Genomic DNA, 25,786 nt, shown 5'->3' with positions numbered 1-25,786 from the left:
ATAAATTTATAATACTAAATTCAAAATCTTTATGATATGGAGATAAAAAATGAAAAGAAATTTGATTAGTAAACTAAAAGGTTTGGTAATTGCAGTATAAAGTTTTGAGGTAGTGGAGGAGACTAAATATGTATGTTATTTCAAATGAGATTTTAGTAATCTCTTATGAGGATTATGTTGTGTAAAATATTTTATTATGATTGTATTGTGTAATTTATCGTTGATTATTAATTTTTATTTTTATTAATTTTATTTTTATGTGTCAGCTGATGCCTTTAGATGAGGCGACGACCTTAAATAGGGAGGGATCACCTATACTAGTTATTATGGGGAGAGGAGCTTACAAGAGAAGATTTTTATAATCAGGGATAGGACAAGAAAAAATGCATACGAAAGATTTCCCAAAATTATCTATCAGTCCCTAATAGATTTTTTCACCTATAAACATACGTAATAGATTTTCTGATTTTTGAAGAAATTTTATGTAATTTATTTTTTCATTTCCATTTTTTCTACGATTAAGTGCACTCAAATAGTGAAAATGCCATATTTTCTTGTAACCTATTACCGCATAATAGATTTGCAGTACCTAAACCGCCTCTAAACATCATATGAATATTTACTGGCAAATTTGAAAAGTCATTGGTCTAATTATTATTTGAAAAGAAACCACATTTTAATGAGGATTGGGATCGAGTGAAAAGTCATTGATCTAATCATTATTTGAAAAGAAACCACATTTTAATGAGGATTGGGATCGAGTGGTCAAGAGGATAGATATTGATGCTTGCAACGGATTGGGATCGAGTGGTCAAGAGGATAAAGATTGATGCTTGCAACCTATTTCCAGATAGGTGAGGTGGGGACGATCATCCACCCACACATTTGTTTTGGATCCGTAGATTGCCAATCTGGGTATGTCTGAATTAGTGATTTTATAAAAATATTAAAAAATAGAAAATTTGAAATAGAGGGAAGAGATCTTTTTAAGGGGGGACTAGGCCGGTATCATACCTTCATGTAACTTGTTTGATCTCGGATGATTTTTAGCCTAGATTGGTAATGTAAATAGGGAATTGTCAGGTTTTAAAACACTAGCACTACGTCCCATGTTCGAATACCATGGCTAAAATACTCACAAGAAAAAAACAATACGAAAATGCAATTAAAAACACTTGTGGTTGTCATCACACTGAGCAAAAAACATAAACCAAGAAATCTCTCTCGCTAACCTATTTGTATTTTGGTCATTTTATTTTGTAAGGAATATTTTATTTATGTGCTTTTAACAAATGTGTCTTTGTTGGAAGTGTGGCTGCCAAAAATTTCAGTCTAATATGGTTGATAGAGAAAATAAAAATTTAACACCAATGCACACCCTTGACCGTCCGATAATAATCGGACGGTTGATAGTGTATAACACTGGATTGTGAAAAAAATACTCGTAAGTCTTTTATAGGTCTAAACTTAAGGGCAATGAGTTTCAATTGAGTAGTTCAAGAGAATATTCCATAAAACATTGCAGCCTAATAAAATCCAAGAGAATAAGGCAACCTAGTAAAATCCACAAGTATTATACATGAAAATAATCATACCATAATCTCCGGTGCAATAAAATAACAATCCTCTCCCAATAAGAAAAGGGTTGGGTCATGGTGGTAGCAACCCCATATCTAGTTACCACGTTGTGGTTTTCAATCCTGCTGATATCACCAACTAAAAAAGTTAATTCCTTGATCCATATGAAAAAATGGGTAGAGACATATCTTCTCCAATAATTATCAAAAAAAAAAAAAATCCTCTCTCAATATTGGAAGCCATATATAGCCACTCCCAGGCTTCAACCTTTTGGATTAATTGGTTTGGTGTTGACAAGGGCAACACCATTTCAAAAGTTCGAATCTTATGTAATTTCTAATATGAAGATCATAAATATGAATAAATAAATAAATTTTAAATATCAACAACGATAATTTTATCTAGAAAATATTTAAACTGTTAAATTCAAATGTTTTTAGATGGACTGCCTGTTTGCATCTATCTTCAACATGGATGCATTACACCTCGTGGACCGCATTGTAGAAATGCGGTCCATGCCGCATTAAACAATTTTGCAAGAGAAAAAGATTGCTCCAACTTCACGGACTTTGATAAGAACAGGGTTCTTATGAGTCATTTGTCTCAACTATTTAAATGAGTCCTCTTTCTAGAATCTAATCTGAAGATGGGTTTTGGATGTAAAATTTTAATAGATTGAAAATCTAAACCATGATAGCTAATAATCTAAAAATAAAAAAAAATTTAAAAAATTAAAAGATATATTTTTAATGGATACGGTTTTGGTGAGTTAGCCAAACGTCTATTTCTAATATGGATTTCAAAAAGTATTATATCTAAAATGGACGGTGAAGAAATGTATTTTAAAAATAACTATATTTTTTTAAAAAGAAAATTCTAAATCTAAATTATTGTCATGGTAGAGATTATTGAACTCTAAAATTTGATATAAAAAATACATCTTCGAAATCTATACTGTAGGGTCGGCCAACTGAAAAACGCTTTTCCATTTTTAATATAATTTTAACACCCTTAATTTTGAAAATTGGTAGGGCCACCATTTGTTTATATTCTATGGATGTTGACTGTGACATAGACACAATGGTAGAAGTGCATCCCTTGACGTACCATTCACTTTTCCTTTTTAATGATGAAAAATTCCGAATGCACCCAACATGTTGAAAGGTGGTCAAAGTCAAACTGGCCTTATTTCTAATTCTTGCCATGCATTCCTTTTGCTATTTATTAATTCCTTGATTTTCTTCATATTTGTTAGGTTGCAAGTGCAATGGTTGGACTAATTCGATTCAAGCTTGAAAAAACCTTTTTTTTTTTTTCATTGTTAGGGGACTCGTCCGAGTCCACTCCAACTCGGGTGAGTAACTCGGTCTTGCTTTCAAGTTGCATGTACAACTTGATGTATATATAAAAATTTTAAAAAATAGTAAAAAGTATATGGAAATACTGTAATTTTCTTTTTTTGGTTTAGAACTCAAATGTTTTTTATAAGAAAAATTGTTTCATTTGGGCCTGACTGCATTTCTACATATACGGTCCAAAAAGTGTAAAGCATCCATCATAAAAATAGATACAAGGAGGTGTTTTATCTAAAAACAGTAGAAACTAACAGTCTAAATTTTTTCTTACTAGAATTATTATTTCTAGTTTTTTTTTTCATATTCATGATCTCCATGTAGAGATTACATGTCCTTAAAAATTAAATCTTAACATCCATTTCAGAAATAGATTTATTAAAAGGCCTGCATTTCTACATATGCAGGCTTGGCCGCATAAAAACCGGGTCCTTTTGATAAAGATTGGTGAGTGTTTTTTATCATAATCTTTATTTTTATATAGGGATTATATACCATGAGACCATTTACCTTTGATACAAGGAGGTCGTATTTACTTACAACCACCTGATGTGAAATTTGATAACTTGGATTGTTACAAAGTTCGAAAAAATTTCTTTTGAAGTTTGAGCTTGATCAATGAAATAAATGCAACCATCTAATTTCACATCTAATGGTTAAGATCAATTGTGACCACCTTGTATAAAAAATAAATGGTCTCATTGCATACTTATATACTTATATATATATATATATAAGCGAAAATGAACAGTGATTTCGCCTACACTTATCACTATCCAAACTTCATCGCACGGTCACAGTTGTTTGGTAGTGTTTCAAATTTCATTTGTTTTTTACTTATCGAAATGATCTGAAATTGGATTGTGTGTACATCTTAGTGAGACACACCTAATAAAATATGTAAAAAAATAATTCGTAAAATATAAATTGATCAAAATAGCCCCGTAAATTTAGGGGGTATTTTGGTCAATTTATATTTATGAATTATTTTTTTTTATATTTTTATTAAGTGCGCCTCACTAAGATGTATACACGATCCAAATTTCAACTAATTTGGATTTGTAAAAAAAAAAGTGAAAAATAAATACTTCTAGACAATTGTGACCGTACGATGAAGTTTGGATGGTGATGAGGCTAGGCGAAATTATTGTTTATTTTCGCTTATAGGTGTCGGGAAGAGTTTTCCTATATATATATATATATATATATATATATATCCATGTCCATCTTTCTGGTAATTTAACTTGGAGTCGTACCATAATAGAATTAACTTGGAGTCGTACCATAGTAGAACTTGGCTATTATGGACTCAGGCTCTAATATGTATCAGAGCCTGAGTCTTTTGACAATAAACCAGTTCGTATGGAAATTGGCTGATATGGACTATAATAGTCCATAATGGCCAATTTCTTCCTGACTATTATGGTATATAATCCTGCCATAATAGCCATATTATGGACTATAATAGTCCATAATAGCCAATTTCTTCCTGACTATTATGGTCTATAATCTTGCCATAATAGCCATTTTATGGATTATTATAGCCATATCAGCCAATTTTCTATTATCCTGCCATAATAGAAATTGGCTATTATGGACTCAGGCCCTGACAAGTTTATTTTATAAATTAGGACTTTTAGTAATAAAGAATCAGTGAACTTTCTATGTATGTTATCCCTTAAGCAAAACAAAACATAATTGTTTAACCCTGTCCTGGTTAAAGGTTTTAACAGCTATCTAGACTAAGCCAATATGCAGATAGTTAAAATCTTTTCTTTTATGTTCTTCAACCATCATTGAGGATGGGAATTGAAAACTATCTTGAGTTTCCATAACATAAATAGTTTTCTCAATAATTTTAATTGAGAAACTACTTATGAAATCAAAAGTCCCCTTTTTATAAACATTCGTTATAGGAACTTTTGGGATGTTCCAATTTTGGATTTGTTTTTCGATATTATTAATAATAACTTCTTCCTTACTATTTACATGAAGTGTGCCGGTAGAAGCTGTCCTACTAGATAGTGTTCTGAACAAATTTACTATAAGAGATTTGATAGTCTTAATCTGAGTCAACTAGAAACAGTCCCTACACCTTTCCTGCCTTCTGGCTCAACATCGATCCTCGGGTCGCAGTGACTTTAGATTTGACTTAAAAAAATCTAAATTCGCACAATTAATCAGTTCATCACTGAATAGAACTTGGCTCTGATACCATAACATCGGAGTAGAAATACCTAACTAATTAATAGAATCAGAACAATAAAACGCAAAGCAACAAGAACATGCAACAAGAATATAATAAACAGCACAACATGAACAATAGAACCAGGACTAATAAAACATAGGAACATAGAACTTACATAAGATAAGCTTGATACAGATAAGAGAAGCTTGATACACCACTAGGGTAGTTCACTTCTGCTCAGAAAACTTACATAAGATAAGCTTGATACAGATAAGAGAAGCTCGATACACCACTAGGGTAGTTCACTTCTGCTCAAGTATATACACTCAATACACAAGTGCTCAGATCAATACTGAAACTCTCATATTCAAACTTACAACACTTTGACTTTTACTTAGACAAGCACTCAAACACTCAGACTCGCACTCCAATATATATATATATATATATATATATATCCCCAAATTTAAATCAATTTTTAAAATCCATTATATATATATATATATATATATATATATATATTTCATTGTATTTGGAATTTTTAATGTTGTCTTTCATTTTGTTTTATTTTATTTTTTCAACTTTATTTTGCTTTATATATTTTTTTTTTCTTTTGATTTTTTCAAGATTTTTGGCGGTATATTAGACTTAGAACGAGTAACTTGGTCTCCCCCAAGTCACTGGCCTCAGCTAATGTAAGGCCAAGGGCCAAGTAGTCACTGAAATCTCATTGCTAGAAATCAATCCCATCCTTTCTTCCCAAGGTACCAGTCACACATTTTTCCCATGTGTTTGCATACACTCCTACATATCTCACGTACATTGTAAGTCTTTAAATGGATAGGACCTAGACTAGATCTCTCTTTAAATCAATAAAATTGTTAACATTGGTAAAAAAAAGGAAGTAAAAAAGACTTAGACTAGATCCTAAATGATGATGCCTATAAATGTGTTTTAAACAAGTTTCACATAAACCAAACTAGCAACCCGTACCTTGTACGGAACTTTAGACAATCGATGTGGCACATCTAAGCTATCAAATTTCACGTCGGATGGTTGTAAATAATTGAGACCATTTTATATCAAAGATAAATAGCCTCATTGTATACAATCTCTAAATAGAATAGGGTATGGTTTATATAAGGTTGCAACCTTAAACAATCCAATTAAAGTGCGCCTCCAAATTTTATCATAACATATAATTTTAGTGTAAAAAGTTCTTAGGATTATCTGAAACTCTATTTTCATATTTAATTATAAAATTTTAAACTTAAAAAATGATTAAAATCAAATAGATCTATAAACATATGAAATATTGAAAATGGATGGTCTAGATAATACGTTGCAAGATGCACTATTTTTGGGACTCAAAATCTTTTTATATATATATATATATATATATATATATATATATATATATATATTTATATATAGATGTCGAGATGATCAATTGGAGGGTTTTTCAATGTTAAAACAATCTTTTCTGATGGATTTTTGAGATTGCATATTTAATTTTACATTTTAAGGTTGCAACCTTATATAAACTTTTTCCAATATAATAACCGTCTATCCACATAAGGTGGGAAGCCACCTCTTCTCTAGTCTATTCGAGGGCCCTTCCTATTATCTTACCATGTCCCCATGAATTTGAGACTGGGTTCAAAGGACGTAAATCATTTCATCTTGGCTAGAGGTTAAAGATATAGTGGAGGTTATAAAAAAGGGAAAAGTTTATATAAGGTTGCAATCTTAAAAGGTAGAAGTAGGATCCTCAAAAATTCATTGGAAAAAGTTGTTTTAATGTTGAAAAACCCTCTAATTGAGCATCTCGACATCGAGATATACAATTATGAATGAAAAAAAAAATTTGAGTCCCAAAAATAGTGCATCTTACAACACATTATCTAGACGGTCCATTTTCAAAATTTTCATATGTTTATAGATCTACTTGATTTTAACCATTTTTTGAGTTTAAAATTTTATAACTAGATATGAAAATAGATTTTGAGATAATCCTAAGAATATTTTACATAAAAATTATATGTTATGATCAAATTTGAAGGCGTGCCTTAATTGGATTGTTTAAGGTTGCAACCTTTTGGAAACCACAACCCATAAAAAAAGACACGGTTTTTATGAATCCATATAGAAATGAGTCACCTCTTAAAAATCTATTTTTGAGATAGATTTGTAGACTTAATTTTTAAGGACATGTAATCTCTAACATGGAGATCATGAATATAAAAAAATAAATAAAATTTGAAAATTAGAAATAGTAATTCTATTCGGAAAACATTTAACTGTTAGTATCAATTGTTTTCAGATGGACTACCTATTTGCATCCATCTTTAAGATGGATGCTTTATAACTCGAGGATCAAATATTGTAGAAATGCGGTCCTCGCAGCATGAAACAAGTTTCGTATAAAAAATACTAGGTCAAACACTGTGGTGCACGGTTGGTATGGTTATATAATGATAAAAAAAGTTACAGCAGGTGAATAATAATATTGTCCAATGGAAGATGGCTAATAATTTTAATGTGAAACATAAGTGTAGTGAATTATTGGGCAGACTTCATGGACCTAAGACAATATGGGACTTGTGGAGGCCCAATTTGTGGAGAGGATTGAGTTGAATATTGAACTTCAAGAATGTTTAAGGTTGGCTGAAAGTTATTCAAGGCAGCGATCGAAGGTTAAGTGGTTAAAAGAGGGTGATCATAATACTAAATTCTTTTACTCTATAGTGAATTTCAGCAGAAGACCTAACAACTTGGTTACAAATTCAAAGCGATTATTAGTTTGATCAGGAAGGTATGGAAGAGGTTGGCATAAACCATCATGAAAATGCTTTTACTGTTGGCTGCAGACCTAACACTAATTTGTGTAAGAGTTCCTTTCAACTTTATCGTTTATTAAACGTCTAACGTAGTTATGGTTTTTAGTTTGTATTTTGAATTCAAATTTACTTTATTAAAGTACTTCATAATAAATAATACATTAATTTGATATTTTAAAGTCTCAGTCTTTCTTTTCTTTATATGTTCATTACATAGCTCGGATGAAATGAAACTTTAGATGTCATTTTGGAGCACCCTAGCAGGCCATCCTAAATGACTATGCTATGTTTCACATCAATGAAGCCAACTTTTTGTCGAGTCACATGATCAGTGACTCATAAACCAAACCACCAGTCGTAGAGACATGCACAAAGAGAGGAGCTTTTTCATAATAGTGTTCTAAATGCCAGACTCAGACATGGTCTAGGCTGAGTTGGCTCGGTGAGACCGGCCCGATCATGTATATTAACGAAAAATAAAAAATTTATAGAAACTGGGTTTTCTTTTTTAGAGTGTCTTTCCAAATTGGAGTTCATAAAAATAATGAGTTACATGTCAAATGACTCCATCTGCAGCTGATATGATAGACAAAGAGGCTGAAAAACATCCTGATAATGGTCATCCTGAATATCTCCCTAACAGTTTAGGAATGACTGTCTATTGGGTAACTTCAACGGTCGATCCTAACCCAAAGCTCCCAAGACCAGCTCTCATGCTCGCCACCACCCCGCTGCTTGTACTCATATAAGGACCCCTTGTGTCACCATTGTCTGGTTCAGTGTTCTCATCATCATCATCATCTCTTCCATCTTCTCCTAACTCCTCGACCTGTACTCCCTCAAATTTTATACCTTCAACTTGTGCCTCTTGGGCACCAAGGAGTCTTCTTCCTCTTTTTTGGGCCGCAACTTTTATTGTGGTACCTTCATATTGAGAAAGGACTCCCTTACATCCAACTACTATTTTAAAACCTAGAGATTTTTGATCCGGATTGCCAATCCAGATGTGAAATCGGTCAGGACAAAACCGGTTCTAGAATAGTAACAATCCCGATCCTATACCCTCCTAAAGCACCCTTTTTTACTTTTTTTTTCTTTAGGCCTATCTAATGTTTTATATGATCCTCACTAAATCCCTACCCTATAAACTTCTATTTTAATTATTGTTATTATTTTTTGGATCACCAACCCAGCTGATTCGAGAACGATCCAGATTGCCAATGCTGCCGATCCGAACAAGGAATTGGAGGTGGACAATCTGCCCCACAGATCCCTTTTTTTAAAACATTGCTTCCAACTACTACTCTTCTAGATCCTATAGAAATATCTGTTCCAAGTTGATATGGTCTTAGTCCATAGCTTTCCTCTTAAGTTGCTTTTGAAGGTTCAAGTTGTAGTGGATGGAGGCTATCTTGTGTAGTTTGGGAGCAACCAATATCTTTTTTATTCGTGTGTAGATCCACTCGAATGTATTCCAATATTTTCCACACCATGTAGGAAAATAGGTCTTAAGTTGAACACCTTGAACACAATACTCTATAGGTTGCAAGTTCCATTGCCATGTTGTTCCCATAGGAAAATGAACCCTTAAGAAAGGTTTCAAATAATAACAAAAGAATATATAGGTACATAGGGACATGAGAGCAAACTCGGATCCAACTCACTGCAAGATTTCCCATCAAGATTTGCTGCAAAACTCCCTTGCATATCCTTAGACACAGAATTACGAGGAGAAAATCTTGGTTTAGTGGGGTTACAAATGTCTCTTAAATAACTCAAAAGTGCCCTAAATTCACAAAAATTTTTCATTGCCTCCTTTTTAGAGTTTGAATGTGCTTCCTTGCACCTTCTAAATCTCTATGCAATATTCCAACCCCTCCATGATCTCAAGGTGAGTTGATTGTTCTAGGGCATAGAAGAAACAATGTTAGTACAAATGTTTGAAGAGAAAATCACATGATCAATTGCATGAACCCTCATCAATTAGAAACCATAATTGAAGCTTCAAAATTCAAATGGCTAACTACTGTGGGCTTCCTTTGCAACTCTATTGTACTCTCTATACTTCTTTAATACAGCACTCAGCAACAATAAACAAAACAAAATTCGAATGGCTAACTATTACATGTTCAGACTTTAAAATCATTTACATATTGTGTGAATTGGTTATTGTGACAAGGTATTTCATCTGTCAACAATTATTACCTTTACTTGGTGATGGAATTGTACACGGGGCTTCAAAACTGCCACTAGAATTACAATTACTACAATCTACTTGCATCTATCTAGAACCTTTTGCTATGGATCATCCCTTTTCAACATTATTGTAGCATGGATTCTTAAGATAAGGACATTTACCCATCATTATGAGGCAACTATCTTCTTAAATTCCTAATTGTGACCTTAACATAGAATCCATGGGGAAAAATAAGGTGGCAAGTCATCAGCTCCCATACTTTTTCACTACTTCAGCTTCCCAATATCCTCAAGCATCAGGTCATTGCAGTGGTTTTTGTGCCCTCAAGCTAAAAAAGAACTCAAAAGAGCTTAACTGTGTCAAAGTGCGGGAGTGGCTCCAAACCATAAAATACATATCAAAAAGCTCTGAAACAGAACGAGTAAATCTAAACCATATGGATGCCTTTCACACACGCGTGTGCACACACACACACACATAAATCTAATATATGAATATGACCGGTTCGGAATGGATTCTTAAACCTTGTGTATAGAAAAGAGCCCCCCGAACTACATAAAGAGTGTATGTTAAGCCCATTTACCGTTAACACGAATTCAGCAGTCAGAATACAACCGAACAAGCCGTAAGGAATTGAAAGGTGTTCGCAACCGCCATTCCCTCTTTTTCTTGCTAAGCGGCCTTCCTTTTCCTGTGGATTCTTTATTTTTTTTTACATCTGCTAGACTCCAAATGCAATGGCTAGACTCCATTTCAATGGATTCAAGCTTGAAAATACCATCTTTCTCTCTCAAGGAATTAGTCATAGAAATCTGTGTGTTAGAATTATCTTCACTGGAATCAAGCCTCAAAATCCCATCTTTCTCTCTCAAGGAGCCAGTGACACACATTTCTCCTACATATTTTACATACATGGGCAAGTCTTTGAACCGGTCGAGCTCTTGAGGGACTTGGACAATCCTCTCGACCCCCGGAGATGATACCTATAATTAAAAAAAACACTTAAAAAAGGAATCCACTTTAAAAAGAATCACAAAAGCTATCATCCAAAGTTATTCCAAATTCCAAAATATAGAGAAAACTGGTGTAAAAAGAAAAAAAAAAAAACACAGTTTTAATCAACATGCCACCTGTTGAAGAAAACAAGCTTCAACAACCACTAGAAAAGAAGACCACCTGTCGTTCCTAAACATCTACATGATTTTCCTTCCGGCCCTAGTATTTCCCACTTTGTAGAGAGAGAAACTGGAGATTTTTTGGCATATACTTGGGTTTTTGGGATCCTGTTGCAGGCTGTACTATATATATATATAGAGAGTGCACATTGTTGGACCCTATTTTGGGCCGTCTTGTGAGAGTTAAAGCTGTTGGAATTTGGGGCTTTGGAACTTAATCTCTCTTGTAATCTCTTTCAAACAAGTAAGCAAAGCCTCGCGCCATTCTCCCGTGGATGTAGGTCACATTTTGTGACTGAACCATCTCTGTGGGTTGTTTGCTACTGTATTTTTCATTCCATGATATTCATTTGATGCCATGTTATTTCCATTTTTTGTTTATGCTGATATGAATGCATAATAGTTGTAAATGTGATAAACTCCTGGTGATTTTGCACCAATCAATCCCAACAACTGGTATCAGAGCCTAGGGTTTGTTCTTTATTGTGTATGCAAAGAAATAGTTTTTGCTATTGTGGTTATTTCTTGTATTTTCCCTAAAATGGAAAGGGCAATGGAATTTGAAAAATTAAATCAAAGTAATTGGCCAATATGGAAGATGATGATGGCAGATTATCTAGTTGTAAAGGAACTAGATAAGCCACTTCGAGGAAACGAGGTCATGCCTGATGGAATGGAAGATCGAGAATGAGATATTCTTGATCGAAAATGTCTGGCAGCTATTAAACCATGTATTTCACCATCAATTTTATTTGATCTTTGTCTATGTAAAACATCTGCAGAGCTTTAGCAATCTTTAAAACAACCTTTTGACTCTGGTGCAAATAAAATGCAGGCGATGAAAAGATTGTTTCTTTTGAAAATGAAAGAAGGTCTAATAATTAGATCACATGTGAGTGAATTTAATTCCATTTTTGCAAAATTGAAGTCTCTAAAAGTAAATTTGGATGAAGAAGTTTTATGTTTGCTTTAACTGAGTTCTTTACCTGCTAGTTGGGATACCTTGGTTACCACTGTGACAAATACAATGAGCAACAAATTTAACTTGAAAGACGTTGCTTCATTTTTAAATGAAGAAACTAGAAAGGCATACACACAAATGCTTGTTGAATCAAATCAAACATTGGCAGCAGGAGATAAAGGAAGAACACAACATAGAGATCAACCCTATAGATTTAATAGGGGTAAATCTCATGGCAGAGGCAGGTCCAAGGCTTAGGGCAAGCAAGTTACTTGCTGGTATTACAAAAAACCTGGTCATACAAGGAAAGATTGTTATGCTTTGAAAGATAAGCAAAAGGCCAAATGCAAGGATGGCCATGCCGAAGCAAGTACGATATTTGATGGTGAAGATGGAGTCACTTTTAGTGTTGCATGCATAACACTGTTTGCTGAAGATAGTTGAGTCTTGGATTCTGAAGCTTCATTTCATGTTTGCCTAGAAAGATCATGCTTTTCATCCTACACAGATGTGGATGGTGACTTTGTATATCTTGGTGGTGATAGAGCTTGTAAAGTTTGGGCATTGGTAATATTCACATAAAAAATGTATGATAGTATGGTCCATACATTCGAAATGTGAAACATGTGCCAGACTTGAAGAAAAGCTTGATTTCAGTTCCTACTCTCGATAAAGAAGGCTACAAATTTACCGAACAAGGTGGAGTGCTCAAAGTTTCAAAGGGGGCTCTGGTGATGATGAAGGGAATCCAAGAAGGAAACTTGTACAAATTGTTAAGGAGCACAATTATAAACAAAAGGGTAAATTTTGATTGTAGAAGAAGAAGTTCGACAAGGGGCACATGGTTTGGCAATGGAAGAACTTGATGCTACAAAGCAAGTCCTTGACAAGGATAGTCGAAATCGTCAAGACTTAGAGCTCTTACAAGAATATGTGAAGATGAAAGCTTCCCATGATTTTCCTTCGAAAAAAATGTTGAAGAAGGTAGAGTTTGTATGAGAAGTACAAGTACAAAGCAAGATGAGCAAGGTATGCTCGTGGAGGTGATTGAGCTAGAGGGCATGTGGCATTTGTCTAAGCTCACTAGCTTCCTCAAGAAAGGAATAACCTGATGGATGGAGAATGGTATGTTGGTGATTATTTTAGAGGCTCGGTGATTTGTCTTCAAGAGGAAGATTGTTATATGTGTGAAGCCAAATCACACATGTGACTCTTTTTACTTTTTACCTCTTCTTTTGAGCCATTGGATTGCTTCTAATCCAATGGTTGTAATGTTGTAGGAACTTTACCTTAAAGGGATTAAAACCCTTTTGTTTAGAGAGAGAAAGAGTGCGAGAAGGAAGAAAGGAGAGCACACACACGGTGCGTACTGCTGGGCCTAGTTTTTCCCACTTTGTAGAGAGAGAAAGTGGAGATTTTTTGGCATATACTTGGGTTTCTGGGACCCTATTGCAGGCTGTACTTTAGAGAGAGAGTGCACATTGTTGTGTGTTTGGATCCTATTTTGAGCCCTGTTTTGTGAGTTAAAGCTGCTGGAATTTGGGGCTTTGGAGCTTAATCTTTCTTGTAATCTCCTTCAAACAAGCAAGTAAAGCCTCGTGCCATTCTCCCGTTGATGTAGATCACATTTTGTGACCGAACCACATAAAATCTTTGTGTTTTGTGGGTTGTTTGCTGCTGTATTTTTCATTCCATGCTGTTCTTTTGATGCTATGTTATTTCCATTGCTTGTTTATGTTTGATTTGAATGCATAATAGTTGTAAATGTGATGAACCCCTGGTGATTTTTCACCAATCGATCCCAACATGCTAAACCCCCATTGACGACTGGAGGCAAGTACCACCCATGCCCCAATCTCTCTCTCTCTCTCTCTCCAGGGAGTTGGGGAGGTGAGAAAGGTTGGAAGACAAGAATTCCTGGCCACTGTCAAATCCGAGGGAAGAATGAGCACAAGCAGGTAGATGCTCGATATCTCCATCTCTGAGTGTTAATACTGCATAAAACTTAGAAGACTAGCAAGAGTAAATGAATAAAAAAAACATAATAAATTGATCCATGAAGAAGAGAAGAAAGGTGCAGGGCCACTTTGAGGGAGCCACCCTCCTTCGTATTTTCCTTATTCCGAAAGTACTCTTTCCCTCTACGCATATTCCTATTACTCCATCCAAGAATATCATTTATTTTGGAAACTTGATAACTCCTCGACTACCACTTATGTTGGGTGGCAACAGGCTGAGCTAAGGCTGGCCAGAACCAGGCCGGGCCTGGTCCAAACCCAGTCAAGGCTCTTGGCTAAGAGGCCCAGCCTGGTCCTAATAATGGTTTGGGAGGGGTCGGACCTATAAGTAATTTGAATATTTCTCAAATTCGATAAGAATAAAAAAAATGGTCAGGTCAAGCCAGGCCCTGGCCCCTGGCCTAGGTCATGGCCCAACCACTGGGTCGAGATTCCAGGCTCAGACCTGGGGGCCTCAGGCAAAATTTAGTGTCCCAGGGCCCAGGCTGTTGAGGGCCAGGTCAACCAGGCCGGCTGCCCACCCATACACTTGACTTCCATAGCTCTTATTAATAGAAAACTCATGCCATCCCAACCCTATCTCCTATAGAATCTAGGAAGTCCTGAACGATTCCAAATCAATGTAGTCAAGTGCTCGTATCTGGCTGTAAGACACCACCTCTCACAAAATCAACCATGCTCTCAAGGTTGGAAACATTGAAACCTCTCTCAAACTTTATGCAATAATTCCTCTGCAGTGTCCTCTGACTGAATCTCATTGTAATGCTAGAGAACCTCAACAACTGCATGATTATTGCTTCTGAAGCCACCTGTTTAGAATGGCCATCAGTTCAACCATTGGACCTCCTTATTAGGTAAAAAACAGGTGGTGTGTTTACACCATTGCTTGTCTTACGAACTTCTTCAAATGAGACATGGATCACGGGATGGAATTTTGACGAATCCAGCAATTCAAGTTTCAGTTGTGAACTCAATTTGTTGTTAAAAATTAGGACTCACTTGGCTGCTACAGTTCCTTACAATGGAGGTAAAATTTTGGATATACATTGCAATATCAACAGCCTAAAATTTGCTGGCCAAGATGAAGTTATGCATTGATGGGTGCCATTGACTCCCAAAAGGATGCGATTAATGAAGGCCAAAGGAATTGAAAGACATACAGGAATAGATTGCCAAAGAACATTATGCACTATTACATGATGCAAGGAATACGGAGAAGGAAAAATAAAATTAACCAGAAAAATTAAAAGAAAATGGGTGAGAGAATAGCAGAGGAACTCACCCCAAGGTTGAGAGATTTTACCCTCTCTAGGTTGCGAGGGAGTCTACCACAAAAAGATATTTTCACAAGATTTAAAAAACCAATTCTTCTTCTCTTTCACTTGTCCAAGACTTCAATGTTTATGGAAAATAACTTAAAAACCTAACTTGCCCCAAAAGAAATCCTAATCACTATTAAGTCCCAAGCCTTCATCTTTTAAAGACTGGAACTTCCTACTCTCTTCAGTTCTCTACAACAATAAATGACATGAATACCCTAAAAGAAAACAAAGATGCCAAACCAAGTTTCAATCTAAAAAATATGAGAAAAAAAGTTTGGAAACCCTATTTGCATCACTCTCCTGAAATTGAGAGAAGCTGGACATCAAGCTTGTTGGGTTCATCATATCCTTCAGACGCATTTTCAGTAGTTGGTGGAGTTCCACTGTTTGTTTGGGTACCCTTTTTCACTTCCAAAAGCTAATCAACATAATACTTTATTTCAAACATGTAGTGGAAGTGAGAGATATCAAGCATAATATCAATTTCTCCTTTGAGCTCAAATGGTTGTGCTTCACATGACCGCTAGCATGTTTTTTCTTCATAATTGATTATTGATACTTATTGCAGTTTTGGGTTGATGTCAGCCTCTTTTCCATTGAGATTTATATCTTCATTATATTCAATATGCTCAAGTTTCTTCTCACTCCAATCATGAAGGTCGAGATTGGTGGCGAATCTACTGGATTATGGAACAACTTCCTCGTGACAACCAGTATTCTCTAATCATTGCAGCTGCCACTTTATCTCACCTCTCTCTCCTCGAAGTTCACCAATCATTCCTCAAATATTTCCAGTCTGGACTTGACCTTCCACTACTCGATTTATGTTCTGATTCTTAGCCTCAATAACTTGTGGTAGTATATCCTCAATCATAAAAGCGGGTTTTGGGTGTATCATGATGGATGGGGTCTTCTAAAGCTATGTTAACACTTGATGTAGGGAAGAGGGGGAAGGGAAAAATAAAATGAACCGGAATAATGTAACAAACTATACTTTCTCTTTAGGTTTGCAGGCAAGTCGGCCCCAAAGGTTAAGAGATTTACCCTCTCTTTGGATTTGTACGGGACTCCACCCTCAAGATATTTCCATAAGACCGAAAAGAGCGATGTCTTTTCTCTTTTACACTTTCAACACTCATCATAGAAAAACCTTAAAAAATACCAACTTTCCTCATAAGAAACTCTAATTTCTACTAAATCTCACCCTTCCATCCTTTAAAAATTAAACTTTCAACTCTACCTTTCAATTCTCTGAAAAAGAAAAATAAATAAATACCCTAAAAGAAAACCAGAAACCCCAACATCCCCAAATCTTATTCCAATCTCTTAAAAATATGATATAAAAAACCTATAAAACCCTAGTTGTCGCATCACCACACGTGTGTGAGTAATATGATTTGGACAAGGGATTTGGGGGTGATACAAAAAAAAAAAAAGGGGGGAAGGGGGCTTGCAAATTTTCACTACATGGAGACTGATACATATCTAGGCAAAAAGATAAAAACACCTCTTTATCAAAGGGAACCGATCCTTGTAGTTAGTGTTACCAGATTTGCTTCGCTTTAGTTGAACTCTTGACTTGAGCCATTAAACCAAAGCAAAGAAAATCCACCCCAAAACTTTTAAGGAAATTTTGGTGAAAACTTGGGAAATATGCCCCATACACTTAAAAATATGGTAAATATGCCAAATTGTTTAAAAACTCATAACATGCCTGACATGTTCACAGTCTTAAAAAGTATTTTGAAAGTTTTTCTAGTTCCCCTGAATTGGCTGAGAAACAGAAGTGTTTCCCTTTCCTGACCAAAATGAAGAGCGCTCCAAAGGGAATCCGATAAGCATTGATTGTACTTGCTGAGGCCACACATGCATGATGAGATCCTTGGCCTTCACATATAAGGTGAGAAATGGCCAACCAACCTTGGTCCCAAAGAAAGCAACATCGACTTGATCCTGATGCGTAAAGGCCCTCTCTGTAGCAAAGGCTTTGAAAGCTACATGGATGAAGAAAGTTCTGAGAAAACCACTCACAAATGATTTGAACATTTAAGATGCCACTATTGCTTTGAATGTGGGCAGTGACTCAGATTATGAGCCCATAATTCACGTTATTGCTACCCAAGAGCATCAGGTTAAGAGGGTTGAGCTCAGATGAGTTCATGAGTGGAGAAGAAAAATTTTAGAAGAGTAGGGAAAACTCTTGGAAGATGGACAATCTACAAATAGAAGGATAAGATTTAGGGATGAGTATCAACATAAGGGTCTAATTTTATTTTTTCTTAAGACGTAGGGTTTAATGTTGAAGATTTATGTACTAGAGTAGCAGGCTCCAAAGGGTAGCCTTCAGAGTTTCTCAGTTGAGTTCTTTGAGGTTTCCTTTAAAATGAAAATAAGGTGACTGGAGAAGATACAGGGTCAATGGAGACATGAAAATGAAGTAAGAGATTAAGCTACATGAAATAATGAGGGATCTCATAAAAGAGAGGAGTGCTTGTGAGAGACATGAAAGAAATTTTGAGAGAGAGAGACAGAGCATTTCATCGGGCACATATAAAAAGATGTAGCATAAAATTAAGAAGAGACCTACCACAGAAGTGAAGAGGAAGGTTGCTTCAAAACCATTGGCTAAAAAAATAAAAATCCAATATTTGGTTTATTGATAGCTTTGATGCCATTAAAATTGTAAGAAGAATCAAGAATAACATCATTAAGAGAAACACTGATAGGGAATATAGCTTTCATTTAACATAACTACCATTAAGATAGCTCACACTTATAATGAGATGTAACAAAAAAAATGGCAACAATAATAAGTCTCTTTCCATCTCTTCTTTCACAATATGCAGATGCTGAACAATAAAGAAACAAAGAAACCATACCTCAAATGAAAACATAAAATATGAAAGAGGCTGAAATAAAAAAATTTCCCACCTCTAAGGATAAACTCTCCGGCACAGCTCCAGCATGCTCAGCTTCATCCAAGCGTTCTCTATAGGCCATGGAGAAAATTCCAATGTCGCCCATACTAGGTGAACCGTACCTGTAGAAAATGTCATCTGGTTTAATTTTTTCGAAACCGTTATAGCGAACAAGTTGTTAAAAGGTGCCAGAGTCATCTGCAATCAATGTTTAATCCTAAGACACGCTTACCATGCATCCACCTCAAAGAAAGCCCCTCAATTTAGATCTTTGGATTTGGATCCATAAGCATCGACTTAAAGAAAAATCTAACTGTGAAAACGTATGTACATTTTTTCCGAATATGTTTCAGAAATGTACCATGTTCCTCCTTCTACAAGTCTACAATGTAACAAATAAACTTACCAATTCAGAGGCACACTTGTATCATGCATTTCAAAGTTTAAACTAGGGTATAATTTAGCCCTTATCCTTTTTCTTGTATAAATACCAAGAAATGTATTTACAGACCAGCATTGCTCTCTATTCTGTGTTCTTCCATGGAATCTGTTTGGATATAGTTGCCCTTTTCAAATGGAGATAAATACCATGATCACTTCAAGATCTTTAAACCTTCAAAGAAGAAGAAACAACTTTTTGCTTCCCTTCCAATAGGACACAACGGAAAGACTACTCAATCTCTGGGCATCATCCACTTGATTAAGGGGCCCTTGATTATGTCCAATTCAGTCATTCTTAAATGGGCGCAGATACTATGCTTCGTGGGGGGCAAAGTTTACATTTACTCCCTTGGACAAACGTTAGGAAGATTTTCTTGATCTGAAAAATTGTGTCAACTTTAGAAATTAGAATCATCAGATAAGTATTTAATCTTTTTTTTTTTTTTTTGATAAAGTTAACTGTTAGATAAAGTATTTAATCTTTTTTTTCTATTTTTCTTTAAGGGCCTAAACAGCAAGATCTGGCTGTCCAAAAAATGGATGGAAGCAATCCTAGGGTGTAATTTTTTTCATACAGTTCTAGGGTGTAGGAGTTTTTTCTCTTTTTAGGTTGGTCACTTGATTGAGTAGATCACATCACCGAAATTTGGAGTCCCAAAAATACTCCTAGCTAGGGTTTCACCAAGATCAACCTTACATTTTCTCCCATGAAAGCATATAGTCTTTTCAGTTATTATAACTTAAGCTTGGTAGTGTAATCGATACCACAATAAGGACCTCCTTGGATGCCTTCTACTATATCCACATTCTCCAAACCAAAAGTTGCTTTGCCTGAATTTGTTTCAAAGCTTAGTTCCAAGTATTTAAGTAGTGCATAGAGGTCGTAGAAAATTGAGAGATTGAAGAAGATGTCGCACATCGAATTTGAGTTGGGTGGGCGAAGTAGAGATGTGTAACATGAGTTTTATGTGATCTCTGCATACCAATAAAGCTGATGAACAAGTTCTATAAGACAGCTGTGAGACCAGCTTTACTTTATGGGACAAAATATTGGGCAGTCAAGGAGCAACATACCCATAAAACGAGTACAGCTAAGATGATGATGTTGAGATGCATGAGTGGCAAGACAAAAAGGGATAGAATTCGAAATGAATACATTCGAAAGAATTTAGCTGTGACACCAATAAACGATAAGATGAGAGAAAATAGACTTAAGTGGGTTGGCCATGTACAATGTAGACCCAGTACAACACTTGTTAAGAGGTGATAGTTCAAGTGGAAGGCTCAAAAAGCGTAAAGGGTAAGCCCAAAATGATATGGTTGGAAGTAGTGAAAAAAAATTTGGGGACTTATGGTCTCACTGAGGGTATGGCCCTTGATAGAGTAGAATGGCGGACCAGTATCGTGTAGCCGACTCCAAATAGTTGGGAAAAGGTTACGAGGATGATGATAGAGATCGCAAAAACCTATTTGAATAAAAGAATATTTCCGTCATAACAAACATGGTAATGCCATATTGGATTAAAAGATCGTCCTTTGCTCTCCACTCGCTATCATCGGTCTAAATGAACATCATGTCCACCTCAACATAGGAAATCAGATCATGCAAGCATCTTGGCAAGATATGGGTAAGGCTTAGGCATATGGTACAAACATATTCTTCTAATGACATTTATACATGCGATAATTTGAAATATAGAACTATTATGAAAATAAACAAGTATATTGGCAACATTGGAACTTATTATGCTATGGATGATAACCATCAGACATTAGATACAAGCAATACATGAGGAAAATGTGGTACTTGTTGGAAACAACATAAGGAATCTCATTCCAAGGCATATTAATGAAAACTTTGTAGCTTTTAAGCAGATATAGAAAGTAATGTGCAGATAATACTGTTGAAAGACACATAAATACATAAAACTGGATGAGTGTTTCCATTAAAAATTTGGCAAGAATAAAGAAATATCCAGTGCAACTATGAAACAGGTATCAAATAACATAAGGAATCTCATTCCAATGCATATTAATGAAAATTTTGTAGCTTTTAAGCAGATATAGAAAGTACTGTACTGATAATACTGTTGAAAGATACATAAATACATAAAATCCATCTGGTTGTGAGTGTTTCCATTAACAATTTGCCAAGAATAAAGAAATATGCAGTGCAACTATGAAACGGGTATCATTAGTATAGTTCTCTCATTGGTAGTTAATATGAAATGGAAACTACAGCAGATGAATGTCAAAATGCTAGATGGGGATGAAAGGGAAACATGGAACCATCTCCCAAGGATAGGACAAGAACAAAATTATAAGAAAACATAAATAAATCTATAAGCTAATTGGGAACTAGATATTTGGAATAGAGCAAGCTCTGACAGAAGGCTCACAAATATAGTAATATTGGGGAAAAGCTGGAACACTTTAACAGATTTGAGTATTCATCATATGGGAAGAGATCCCTTCAGGTAGAATCGCTGTCTTGCAACGAGCTACTGGTATAATTACACTGGAAGCTAAAAATTAGGATGTTGAGAAAAGGTTTCAAATGAATGGTGAGGGAATCTCCAAATAATTTCCAGGAGACAGAACTAGGTAGAAACTAATGAATATTCAATTATTTCTCTCCCATTTATCGAAATTATTGGTAAGTGCACTACAGTTGTGCTTATTTGAAGAAAGTGTATATCATGCCTTTTATGTCTACATTCTTGTAAGATACCAAAATATAAACACTATTGAGCAACTTTTGATCACAACTACTTTTCTGGACAAATTTCGATTAACAATGTTTCTAATATTCTGCTTTATTTCATATACCATGCCACAAAACTTACTTGGATTGTGACATAAAGTTGCTATCATGCAGGATATAAATGGTTCTCAAGGCTGAATTTTACGATGCGATAGAAAATATCACTCCAGTTCCAATAGTAATCAATACTTACTTATTAGATAGTTTCTCAATGCGAATTCGGATGGTGTCATTTAAAGATGCCTGGAATGAATATATTTTAAAATCACCATTAAAGGAGGCAACAACATTTTGTGCAATATCCAATGCTTTCCTTTCCCACCATGTACCAGCAAGCACAATGCCACCACCTCCTCCTCCATCTCCGTCCTTGAGAAAAGAAAAATAAAGTAGAGTCTTGATGAGAACCTGCGCTTTGTGAAGCAAGAGGCATTCTAAAGGCTTTCTGAGTCAAAACCAATTGAATCGTAGCTAAAGAAACTATTAGAACTATTGGACTTGTCAAAAAAAGGAAAAAAGGAAGCATAGGAATTTCCATATCAATCATATTGGAAAGGAAATGTGCAGAAACTAAGAAGAAAAAAGCATTGTGGCATCTAGGCACTTGCTTAGCCTGTTAGGCAGATCAAGAGCCTCGAGTCTCAAGCAGGTCCAGTAGAACAAACATGATGCAACCAACCTCTAGATCCCTCCGAATAAAAGGCAAGGAATCATTGACAATTGGCAATGTTAGACAAGATAACTTACAACGGGCTCAGGATCCTCGAATTCATCTTCAAAGTAATCATCTTCATCCATCATAATTCCTATATCGCGCCCAAAAATTAACATTTTCACTATAGTAAAGAAAATCTTCACACAAGAAACCACAAAACCATTTGCCTAGAACAACTAAAAAATCATCTTTGCCTCTTAGCACATTGATAATTCATTCCTACAGCATAAAAATAATGCCTAAACAATAATCTAAAAGTTCAAACAAGGTATAGATCAAACAGTGTTAAAAAATGGCATTATAAGAATACTGGTGAGCAGTGAAGCTAGATAATAGATCACATAAGAAGTCTCATTAGATAGGAACAACAAAGATAAAATATTCACCACATATACGTTCCTTAGAGTTGCATATAATGACAGATAGGAACAACAGAGAAAATATTCACCACATATACGGTCCTTAGAGTTGCATATAATGACTATTCCAATAAGTAACTCCTCACTCGGAGGAGTTGTCAGAGGGAAAAAATAAATGGACTCGCACTCGAGCTCTCTCTCAATATAGAGCTTCTCTATATTATTTTTCCATATGAAGTCACTATTGATTGACTTAAGGCTGGTGGAGGCAAGGTCTCTCCTATACTGGAAACGAACCACACAGGGGATGCCAAAATAAAGGAAACAATCCTTTGTAATCTAGATGATTATGATAGTTGGCTCTCATCCAAGAGACTCAAATTCGAGTCCCAGTAACATAAATTTTATTTAAGCGCAATAGGGAAAAAAAGTACTATTTTGAAATTCAAGAACCTTCCAAAGATGCAAGAATATTTCAAACACTAACTGCAACCAATATGTGACATAACTAAAAATCAGAAGAATTTCTCAACAAAGGTGAGTCGTTAGTACATTGTGTGGAGATCATAACAGGATTCTCCGAGATTGAATAGGTTACATTTGTTTCCTGGGTAATATTACTTATATTCATCATTTATTGGTTTGACATGATTGAACTAGGATATCATACAACTGCTATTGCAAGAGATATTCTGACTCAGAATTCTCTTCAATAAAACACACAATGCTTTTCAGATTAACTGGTTGTAGCTAATACTGAAACCCAACTTGGATGCTGACACAGCCCTCATAATGATTTCTTTCATAACAACATCCATACATCACTAAAAAAATATTAAAAGAAAAACACGAGATAGATGGATCCAATCAATCTTGGTATAGCATGTTTAACACTGAGACTGTGCAATCGTGCATATCAAGAGCTTAGGATAATCACCAAACAAATACGATCAAATTATATATGATTGAATATGTACTAGAAAAACTTGCAGCATGATAAATAATCAAAATTTTGGAAGACACAATCATCCACCTTAATGAATCACCTTAGGCAATAACCATCAGTTCATTCAACTCTGCTTTGATCATCAAATGCAAGCATGTTGTGTTTATTGATAGAATATACAGAACAGTGCTTGTTGACAATATGAAACCGTATCAGCACCTAGGAGGAGCGGCCTGAGACGGGCCAATGCCCTAGGGGTATCATCTAGAGCAGAGGTGTCTCTAGGCATCCAGCTAGGTGGCCAAGGCCCACCTTGTGCCTTGGCTGAGGTGGTTGCCTTGACCTGCCCTGGCCTCAACATGTCTCCATCTTCTTCCTCTTCGAACACTTGAAGCTCATCTTTTCGCTCTCTCTCTGATACATGTATACGAATTCGATTTCAGACCCTAGTACTATCTCCATCATACATTTGGAAGGCATCTCGTTCTCACACTCATACATGCCCTACCCCACCTTTTTCTACTCGAGACCTGCTTGTGATTATAAACATTGTAGCATTCCCAGCCAATTGCAACACATCCATAACGTCTAGAGATTTATTCAGCCTTCCCAGATCCTCCAAAATCAAATAAAAAACACTAGGATTACATGATATCTGATACATACTCTTTTATATCTCATCCAACATTTGCACAGAGAGAGAGAGAGAGAGAGAGAGAGAGAGATTTAGGCATACCATCATCAAATTCTTCTTCAGGTTCAACTTCTTCTTCTTCATCAAATGCAGTTTTTTCGAGGGAAGGATCTATGTGTATGTTCTTCTTCCGAGCGTGTATTATAAGAGAGCTCAATCGGCGACAGGAATAATGAATGGAAGGTGGACATGCGTGAAGCATTGACGAGAAAGAAGTTGAAGATGCCATAGCAAGGAACTTGCAGTTACAGGGCACAGGTCTCACTAAGATGGAACTTCTCAAAGTCCCCATGTGGCCCATCCCTATTTCCATTGCACGAAATCAGAAACACACACACACACACTCTCTCTCTCTCTCTCTATCTCTCTCTGTCTGGTGATGATTATGCTGAAGCAAGGAAGTTGCAGTTGCAGGACATAGGTCTCATGAAGCCGGAGCTTCTAAAGGTACCCAAGTGACCCATACCAATTTCCATCTCTCTCTCTCCTCTCTCTCACAAGAAAACCTCTCTCTCGCTCTTCTTTCTCCGGTGTATGTGGTGATAAGAACACAGAATCACAGACGCAAAGAACGCGGGAAACAAAATAGATGTGTGTGGAGTGTGGACTTCCCCTTGAAATGACAAAAAATATCTTTCTCGGGTGTGCTCCTGCCGGAGTAAAGTGTTTAGTAAAACCCAAGTTACAAATCATAGATTTTATGATCTTAAAAAAGAAAATCTCAAGGTTGAACACATACTGTCCAATTTTTTGAAGGCACCATCTAGTGTTGAAAACTATAATTCTACTATTTAAAAATATTTATATAGTGATTTTTTCTTAGATTTTAGAATTGAGTCTCAAATTTAAGATTGAAAAGTTTGAAAATTGACATTATATGCTCCCGCGGGATCATGACATACTCGCATTTCTTAGACACCTGAGAGTTCTCACAAAGTTTGGAATGCACACGAGGGTCCATGACCTTGAGGGACTTAAGTGGAATTTTATGTTTTATGTAGCATATATGCCTTGGACTTCCCATTATTTGAAAAATCTTCTAATTTCCATTATTTGAAAAATCTTCTAAAAATGATTTCTGACGATGGTGGGACACGATGGTAACAACCCACATACTTCAATTGTACGTTGTGGCTTTCATCTTTTAAATTTTTCTCGAACAGAAAAAAGGGTCGGGACATGGTGGTAACAATCCACATACCTCAATCATACGTTATGGCTTTCATCTTTTAAGTTTTCCTCGAACAGAAAAAAGGTTGGTTAACCTTCTCACAAGAAAACCCTCATTAAGGCAAGGTTAACCTTCTCACAAGAGGAA

General features: G+C 35.5%; 1 protein-coding gene across 4 annotated transcripts; it reads right to left on the bottom strand.

Annotated features, from left to right (window-relative positions):
- Positions 1–9,497: 9,497 nt before the first annotated feature.
- On the bottom strand, positions 9,498–24,945 carry LOC18448341 (uncharacterized). Of its 4 annotated transcripts, none has more exons than XM_020676021.2 (5): positions 24,511–24,945; positions 22,502–22,560; positions 21,948–22,123; positions 18,563–18,671; positions 9,498–9,863 (listed from the first exon to the last, which is right to left on the bottom strand). In XM_020676021.2, exons 1-5 carry the CDS (start codon positions 24,779–24,781, stop codon positions 9,816–9,818), a joined length of 663 nt encoding a protein of 220 aa, XP_020531680.1. In that variant the 5' UTR covers positions 24,782–24,945; the 3' UTR covers positions 9,498–9,815. The 4 variants fall into 4 exon arrangements, with proteins under 4 accessions (XP_020531680.1, XP_011628570.2, XP_088706810.1 ...); XM_011630268.3 differs by lacking the exon at positions 9,498–9,863 and adding an exon at positions 10,529–11,138; XM_088850684.1 differs by lacking the exon at positions 9,498–9,863 and adding an exon at positions 10,529–11,138 and having other exon boundaries at positions 23,875–24,557.
- Between the last annotated feature and the right edge of the window lie 841 nt (positions 24,946–25,786).

This window comes from Amborella trichopoda, chromosome 11 (assembly GCF_054954075.1).
Source record: "Amborella trichopoda isolate Santa Cruz 75 chromosome 11, AtrichopodaSantaCruz75HAP2 v2.0, whole genome shotgun sequence".
NCBI classification, from domain to species: Eukaryota; Viridiplantae; Streptophyta; class Magnoliopsida; order Amborellales; family Amborellaceae; genus Amborella; species Amborella trichopoda.
Note: the sequence above shows the minus strand (reverse complement) of the source record. Positions and strands in the feature narration are given on the sequence as shown.